This window comes from Daphnia pulex, chromosome 12 (genome assembly GCF_021134715.1).
Source record: "Daphnia pulex isolate KAP4 chromosome 12, ASM2113471v1".
In the NCBI taxonomy this organism is placed as follows: Eukaryota; Metazoa; Arthropoda; class Branchiopoda; order Diplostraca; family Daphniidae; genus Daphnia; species Daphnia pulex.
The window spans coordinates 4,069,787-4,078,522 of record NC_060028.1 but is presented as its reverse complement, the minus strand read 5'-3'; the positions used below and the strand labels follow the sequence as shown (position 1 = coordinate 4,078,522).

Below are 8,736 nucleotides of genomic sequence, written 5' to 3'. Positions count from 1 at the left end.
TATATCCCCCCCGTTCGCTTTTATACTGTTTATATTCATGCTCCATCCACACGCTAATAGATATCGTAGATCACCATTAAATTAATAAAATGAAACGCTGGGATTTTACTTGAATGATGTATGAATAATTGAAAATTGATGAAGTACACAAACTATTAATGGAAACTAGATACTTGAAAAATCCAATGGAATAATGAAAGGGGGCGATAAATCAATGAAGGTGAACGAGAGTGAAAGAACAAAGGAAATAAACACTTGGCACTTTTTTCGCACAGAGCGGTTTTCGGTTGGTTGTTTCTGAGACAGATGTTGTTTGGAATATGATTTTTCCCTGAATGGAAAAGAAATTGGTCGGCGTATCGTCGCTTGTAGTGCCACTCGACTCGGCTCCCTTTCTCCCGCTCAGAGGTCCAGTCTCTTTCTAGGGCGCACCTTCAGGCCGGCTCTCGCAACGACGGAGTTTTCTACACTCCCCCCCTTGCTGGACGTCTTGAGGGACGTCTTGCAATAATTCCGGTTGATTTTCTTCCGGTTGTGAGATCGCGTCGGCAAATGACACTGACGGATGAATCTCCTCCGCTTCGGCGTCATTCTGAACAACCGATAGAAGCTCATTCTCCCATGGATTGTTTTCATTAATTTCCAGCTCACAAAGCCTTTGCACGGGTCGGCGCAATTGGCCGGAAGCAGTTCGGAGAAGAATTTGTCGGACGACACCGTCAGATGACGGGATGGTCTCCTTGATGACTCCAATGTCCCACTGCCGACGTTTCATATTGTCTTCTTGAATCAGGACAACTTCTCCTATGCGAATAGGTTCAACTCGATGCTGATGCTTAAAATGAAGAGCTCGTTCTTGCAGATATTCTGTATGCCATCTTTTCTTGAAATCAGCTGTGAGCTTCCCATAATATTCAACTCGCTCAACCAGCTCTCTTTGAGTTGCATTAGTTTCCGTTGCGGATTGAGTGATTGGGGTCGAGTCATCAATCAGTCGCTGCACTTCTTCATGGTCGTTGTAAACAAACGTAAGAGGGCGCGAATTCACTACTGCTTCTATTTTGCAAAGTGTAGTTCGGAGCTCCTCTTCGGTTAAATGAGCCGTTCCGGTTATCTTGATTAGTGCTTGTTTCGTAGTTTTTAACATTCGCTCCCAGAAGCCACCTCACCAGGAGTCACCTTCTGGGATGAATTTCCACATGATTCCGCGGTTGGCAAGATCGGTCAAAATTTCTGGTTCGGCCCCTTTCCAAATTTCGGCTAAATCCTTGTTGGCTCGGTGAAATGTCTTCGCATTGTCTGAATAGACTATTCGACAAATCCCAAATCTTGATACGAAACGGTTGAACGCCATAAGAAAACCGACGGCTGTCAGCGTTTGCACCAATTCCAAATGAAGAGCGCGGGTCACCGCGCATGTGAAGAGACAAATCCAAGATTTTGCGTTAGACCCACGTATATAATGAACTGGCCCAGCGAAATCGACGCCGGTGACGTCGAACGGTGGCGACATCGTGCATCGATAAACTGGCAAAGGTCCAGTCGGTTGGTCATACGGCTTTCTTGAAAATTGAGTTCAGATCAATCAATCAGATAAAAGGAGGAAAAATTGACCCGAATATTTGTAGCTGCATCTCATAAACCGTTAGCTTATTTCTTGATCCCGGAGGGCGCCATAAAAAATACACTTTTGGATTATGATCGTAAATTCTTCGCATTTCTCACATTACTGAATATTACAAAAATACAATTTAACTTTTTTATACTATAGCCTACCTCACCTGCCCAAAACCCAGTAACTGCGACCGTGTTCTTGGAGGAAATTCTGGTGGACCGCTTGAAAAACGAAAGACTACATCTGGCCCTGACTCAACCTGACTCAACCACGGCCAACCTAACAAGCTGCACAGTCAAGAACGGAGACAGGTTGGAGGTTCTCGGTGATGCTGTATTGGGTAACTTGTCGGAAAGACGAATTAAAAGATGTTTGCACTTCACGATGATTTCCCCCAATAATTTAACCCTACTTACCGGATAAAGCAGTGATAAACATTTATATGAGTTTTTCTTTTTTTAAATTTCCAGACCATTTTGCTTTTTTACATCTTAAGTTAAATTTCCAGCCTGAATAGCTTTCATTTGTTCATGCAAATAAAAAAATTGAATAATGTTTTGAACGGAAACCTAACTATGGAGTTGGCGAATATTCCGATGTCAAATCGACATTTACATGTAATGATACATTACCCAACATTTACATAAAAAATGGCTTGCATGTCTTTATATAACATAAGTTGTCACTGAACTCCAAATCAAACCTGATGAAATTCGTGGATCAACAGACGGAAAATAGACAGCTATTGTCCCATAAAAAAGTATTTATCCACCAAGTATTAAAAACAATCTTCGCCTTAGTCTAACAGAAAAATGGTTCTTAATCAATCAAATTTTTGGGAAATGGTTTGGGAAATGGATTACACTAAAATCCATGCCAACGTATTTGAGGCGGTACTTGGCGTTATTCACAAAGATTGCGAAAAAGACACGCAAAGGAATTCTTCATACCATGGAAGAAACAATTGGTAAGAAATCGGAAAAATTTGTGAAACTTTAATACTTAATTTTGTTTAATAGAAAATTTCTTATAAAGGATTTCCATATGCCAGATAAGGAGAGTATTTAACATTATGTCCAATGTAATCTTTAGGTAAATAATAAAAATACAGCCATCATGACAGTAAAATAAGCAAAACATAATAGTTAAACTAATAAGCTATCCCACTTTGAAGAAAAAAACAGGACCAATCCAAAATTGCCAGAAGGGAACGCTTACATATAACCCTAGAATGCATTCCCACACAATCCTGCCAAGGGTAGGAGAGAATAATAAGATGGGCTAAAAAAGAAAAATAATAAAAAGTGAAGGAGAATGTGAGAGTGGTAAAGCCAGCGGAAGCGGCAGAAAAAGGAACAAAACCGGATGCTAAACAAAGTTTAATCCCCCTTCCCAAATCTAAAGTAAAATATCCAATATCTTACAACTAAAGTTTTATGTTTTAGAAATTCACAACGTAGCTTTGATGTTCCAGTTTTTTTTTTCGTTAACCATTCATTTTTTTTTGTTCAACGTCTATGAAATAAAGTAAAATTTGTGTTTTTTTACCTTTAAAATGCCCAATAAAGAACTAAAAAGGGTTGCAGGGTCTTAGATATTCCGTCCTATATAATTGTTTGCTAGGGCTAATTAAAAAAGGGAATAAACTACAATTAAATTTTTTTGTTGTTTTTAAATTTTCAGACTTAATTGTGAATGAATGAATGAATGAATGTATTTATATGGCACCTTTCCATTATATGCTCAAAGCGCATTCAGTTTCCAATTTCGATGCGATTAAATTAAACACATCGCAGTATATTTAACCAAATGTACTTGAAAAATGCTTTCTTCGGAACCATACATATGGGGCGGGAAAATTTTCGAATCTTAAATTGGCATTGGTGGGTAAATGATACAATGGTCGTCATTTCTATCAAAAAGGGTTTACATTTCTTGATACAACACAGCTTTCCATTGAGTTCCGCATTACTCCTAAAGATCCTTGTGGATCAACACTCAGGGTTGGACCACCGCGCGGTAGTGGTAGTACCGCAATCTTTTACCGCGGTATGCTCAAAATTTTCACAATTACCGCACTACCGCATGTAATGTATACTACCGCACAGTAGCGGTAGATAAACGCCATCTATCAGCCAGAAAATGAACTATATTTAAATAAAAAAATAGAAGGCAGCACGTCATTTCCTCAGTCCCTAACGCTTGCTGCCCAGATATCTATCAAAACTTTATCGGAAGGGGAGGGTTGGGACCGAAGCAGCTGTTGCGCTTTGGTACAACACCGCTAGGGTGTCAACCCTGACGCACAGCAAAGTATTGACGCGTCGTATGCCAAGTCCAAATGTTGTATCTCTCTTTCTCTCTTATCTCGTCACCCACCTATTCAACTTCAAATTTGGGTGGGTTGGTAGTTGGGGTTTTACGAGAGGGGTGGCTGGGTGGGCGGGCTAGTCACCAAATAAATGGAAGATACAACATTTGGACTCACGCGTCAAGGACGGGTGGGTTGGTGGGTGGTGTATGACGAGGGTAGGTGAGTGGGTTCGTAACCAATTCAATGGAATAAGATACGACATTTGGACTTGGCATACGACTTTTCAAGGACGTTGCCGTGCGTCAGGATTGACAACCTAGCGGTGTTGTACCAAAGTTGTTGTACTCCGTGCTACCGCAAACGAACACCACGGTAGTAACGTACCGCGGTAGAAAATCAAAATCTTGTGGTAACCGCTACCGGGTAGCGGTAAATTTTTTGACTACCGCGTCCAACCCTCAACAGACGGAAAATGGTCACCTTTTTTCCAACCAAAACCACGTAGAATATTCTTGTTGAACACAATAATGACTTCGATGGAGACCACGAAGAATTTGTTTGTGATTGGGCGTAAAATGATTTCCATTCCCCGTTGGAATGAATTGGGTGCGTCGCACAATCAAAATGGAATTCGAGGGTAATAGAAATGGCCGAATTATCATAAGAAGGCAGTTTTAAAATTGTCTTCGTCTGCGATCTCTATTTTCCAAAAACCACTGAAAAGATCGAGTATGGTAAAAAAATGGTGTTCCAAACAGTAGATGTAGTATATCTTCTATGAGTGGTAAGGGGTAGCGGTTTTTTATAGTTACGCATTTCACCTGTCTAAAATCTTTTAAAACGCGAATGTCTCCTCTTTTCTTTTTTACCATTACCAAGGGTGCCCGATATGAACTAGTGCTGTGCTCGAGTTTGCCGTGTTTTTCCATTTCTGTTGGTTGTCTTTCGAGAAACGGACGGAGTACGAAGGGAATTTTTAATGGGCGTACTGATATATTTGTACCAATTATGGAGATCTGGTGTTTTAGTACATTTGTTTTCCTAACACAGTAAATTTACTAGCAAAAATTACCAAAAATTTTACAAATACTCAAAAAAATTTATTTCTCAATGAAAATTCTTTGATGTGTTAAATGCCAAAATTTATACTTGGCTGACCCACTACTCGGTATAAGGGAAACCTTTTATTTTCTAACTGGTCCAGTTTAATTACTTTATAATTGTCTACGGTACCCATTTTCATTTGTTTTATTTTTGTTCCATCTAATGTAATGTTATGGGAATGCAAAAAATCTATACCTAATATGCAGCCTTCTTCTCATTTTGGTAAAACATAAAAAGTGTCGTGGACGTTTGCTTTGGTGTTGGTGTTTGTGACTCTGTATTTGGTCAGTTAGTGAATTCCCTCTTATTTCTTATTCAGTTGTTATTTTCATTCATTTTCGACTTTCTTTTTCTGTGTTGCCGAAGCATGTTAGTTGCCGAATTTCTGGGCACCATTCTCACTTTTGAGGAATCAGTATTTCTGGAGACTTTTGGAGTCTCCAGTTAATTATATTTGATGAAATCTAACAGATAATAAACCAAAAATGGAAAGAGTTCGTCAGTTCTCAGGGGGAAAACTCTGCAGGGTCTGATTTCTGGGAACAGAAAGGTGGAATAATTTTTCTGGCACTAGGCAAGGCCAGTGCCAGCAGAGAGCTCTCCCTCTCTCTGTATATCATCTAGCGACCGATGTGTAGGCCAGTCTGGATCTTCAGGAATTCGCGTAGACCGAGTTAGATATTTACTTCTTCTGACCGTCTCTCTCTAGTCTCTAGCTTGTTAAAATTTCGTGAAAAAAATAAAAAGGGGGGAGTCCCCTGGTTTAACTGTGTAAGTGCTTGTGCGCCAAACATGCACCACCTATTACTCTAGTAGTCTCGGCTAGCCAGGTCGTAATCTGCATCGGTGGTACTGCCGCCGTTACCACGGTCAGAAGTATAGCAAAAACAATAATGAATTTTACCTTTTCTTTGTAACAATTGTCTGCCTCAAGTTATAATATCTTCTGTGGTATTTCTTACCACTTGAGGATCGAGACACCAGAACAACCATGAAGATCGGTCCTGTAGAAATAATTGGGATCAATTTAGGAAGAGTCGATTTTTTCAGTTTTGTAGTAGGCTGACCAGAACAATGACAGGTGTCACAGAAATGGGTTACCATTTTTAGATTGGATACAGATCCCTGATGTCCTGGGTTCATGCAATTCCATCCATGATCTTCTGCATGGACGTTAATATTTTCCATGACGTCCTTAATTTTTTTGAAACCATTTTTTCTCGGAGGTAATGGGTATAACATTTCGTCGTCCCCTTGCACTGTTAATTTAAAAATTGAAAATGATCTGTTAATTGTTCAATCTGTTAAACCCAAGGTTTTAATCTAATTTTATTCTAATTTTAATAACCCCTTGATTTTAATCTTTTAAAACCAAACCGATCAGCTCCCCGAGAGAAGAGTCTCCCCTTTCTCTTTCGCTACCTCAACAGGAAAAATACTGCCCAATACAGTCTCTTTGTTGCTTGTTTGCTTTTAACCTTGCTCGATGGCAAGGTTATTGAGGGGTTTCGTTTGAAAAAGAACGTGATTTTTTTGCCGCAAATCTCTCTCTTTCGTTTAAAAAGCACAAACGTCTTGTGTAAACAGACGGGGAAAAAACGAAAGCCTTGGCACTCGTTTTTTGTGTGCAGCTTTTATTTGAACCAAAGTACTTGTCTAGCGACTTTTTTTTCTCGTTTGTCATCGGGTAAATTTTCCCCAACAATAGTAAAAACAATCACCCCGGAAAGAAATGGTTAAAAGGGAGGAAACTTACAGAATTTGTCGAATTGCACAGCAAATAAACTTAAGCTTTCACTGTTGGTTTTCATTAATGCTAGATCCAACAAGTCATTTGCTGTCCAATCATTTGGACATGGTTTTTCCTCCACTTGCTTTTCTTTTGAATTTCTCATTGTCTTCAAGTTCTTCTATTTTTCAAATACAAATCCCAAAAAATCAAGTACACAAACACAGGAAACAAAAATACGCACAACTGTGTTAAAATTTTGGCGAATGGCACGTGTATTAAACTATTTTCCGCATGACCTACTGAAAAATACGTGACTAAACACTAACACACTTGTGGGAAACTAAAAATTCGTTGTCTTATCCCTTTAACCGCAAGGTAATTCTGGCACCAAACATTTATTCTTTACCATGTCGCCATATTAATTTTCGTTTTCTCTTCAAATATGGCAACTTTGTCTAAAAAATCCCACATAAGCTGTTCAGTAAAGCCTTTCACTAGGCTATTTATTAGGCCGTTTACTATGCCGTCACAATCAGGCCTTTCACTAGGCTGTTAGGCCGTCTACTAAGCCGTCAGGCCGTTTACTAGGCCGTCAGTCCGTTTTTTAGGCCGTTAGCCTGTTCACTAGGCCGTTCGGCCGTTTACTAGTCCATTATTTTGTTTACTAGGCTCTACATTTCTTGTTCTTTTTTTTTACTCCTAGTCACTCTTCTCATCGCTGTCTCTGTTTTTAAAAGAACCCATCCACTGAGAAAACGTTTTGTTCTTTTGTTTGTTTGAAATGTGCCCATTTTTCCCCGCTCTCTCCATCTATCTCTGTTCTCTGCTTACATACTCTTTTTTTTTCACAAAATCTCTCATCTACCTTTTATATTGTATATTATTGGTTAACTTCTGTGATACATCCGCTCCTATCTGTCTTTAATTTCTTTATGAACTCTTGCCCAATCTCCTGTGTGTTGTCAGATCTATTTAATTGTGTCTGAAAGGGACTGATTCAAAAGAATATTTACTTACTAAAACCAGTCTCAGTCCACACAAAAAACTCGATAAAAGGAAAAAGAGTATCCCCAAATGTTTGAACCAAAATGATGTATTTCAGAAGCATAATAGTTACTTTTCCCCGGTTCCTGTAGAATTCTATTCAAACCAACTATACCAGCATCTGTAGTACTCATGTTGACTGGGCCAAATGACGTTGAAATGTTGACTTGCTTCAAACTTTTACTCAACTTTAAATATATAGCGTAGTGAAATTTAAACTCTTGTTAATAGTCAATAGTTAAAAAAACCAAAACAAACTACGAGTAGAACTATCCTGACAAATGAAATTACTATAAAAGCAAGTTACGCAGAAGCAGGCAAACAGCTGATGGCTTTGATCTGAGAGGGAAAATTCGTTCTAATGTCAGCTATCTTTGTGTTCCGCAGCTTCTTCTGCAATCTACGGTAGTTGCAAATGTAAACTTGCTAAAGCTTCAAATTACTAACTGCATTTTGCCATTTCGTGTGTGCTCTGAAATTGAAGACGTATTTAGCAGTGCAAAAATTTGAGTTAAACCCAATCTAGTTGTTTAAATGATATTATTTTCAACCTTCTTAGTACAATTAGCCTTTCAACTCTCATTGCTTTACGTTATTCCTCCTTCATGTTTACGCTGTGCTATTTATTCCGATTTTATCATTGGCTTTTTAAAGGAAGGAAGCTGCTGGGGGAAATTGCTGTTGAAATTCTGCAATATTTAGATGTTTATGATTTGAATGCAGCTGAAAGAGTGTCTGTATTGAGAGAAGCATTCATTAGTGGACAATTATGGGAACAGCTTTTTAAAAGGATTGTAAGCTCAAATCGGGCACACTATTCCCAATTCTTTTACCACTTGTACAGCCATCTCCATCTGTTTTACTCTGTGAATCAGTTATGTGTTATTAGTTATTAGAAGATTAAGAAATTTTGCCATGTTTTTTTCC

At 38.8% G+C, this 8,736-nt stretch overlaps 1 protein-coding gene across 1 annotated transcript; it reads right to left on the bottom strand.

Annotated features, from left to right (window-relative positions):
- Nucleotides 1-421: 421 nt before the first annotated feature.
- LOC124209084 lies at nt 422-1,513 on the bottom strand. Its single transcript, XM_046606946.1, has 2 exons — nt 1,180-1,513; nt 422-1,125 (listed from the first exon to the last, which is right to left on the bottom strand). Exons 1-2 carry the CDS (start codon nt 1,511-1,513, stop codon nt 422-424), a joined length of 1,038 nt encoding a protein of 345 aa, XP_046462902.1.
- Between the last annotated feature and the right edge of the window lie 7,223 nt (nt 1,514-8,736).

What these genes read in the sequence shown, in the direction of transcription:
- LOC124209084 (XM_046606946.1), bottom strand. Translation starts at nt 1,513, where the DNA reads ATGTCGCCACCGTTCGACGTCACCGGCGTCGATTTCGCTGGGCCAGTT. An exon ending in GTGGAAATTCATCCCAGAAG is followed by an intron (nt 1,126 to 1,179) that starts GTGACTCCTGGT and finishes CTACGAAACAAG; the next exon opens with CACTAATCAAGATAACCGGA.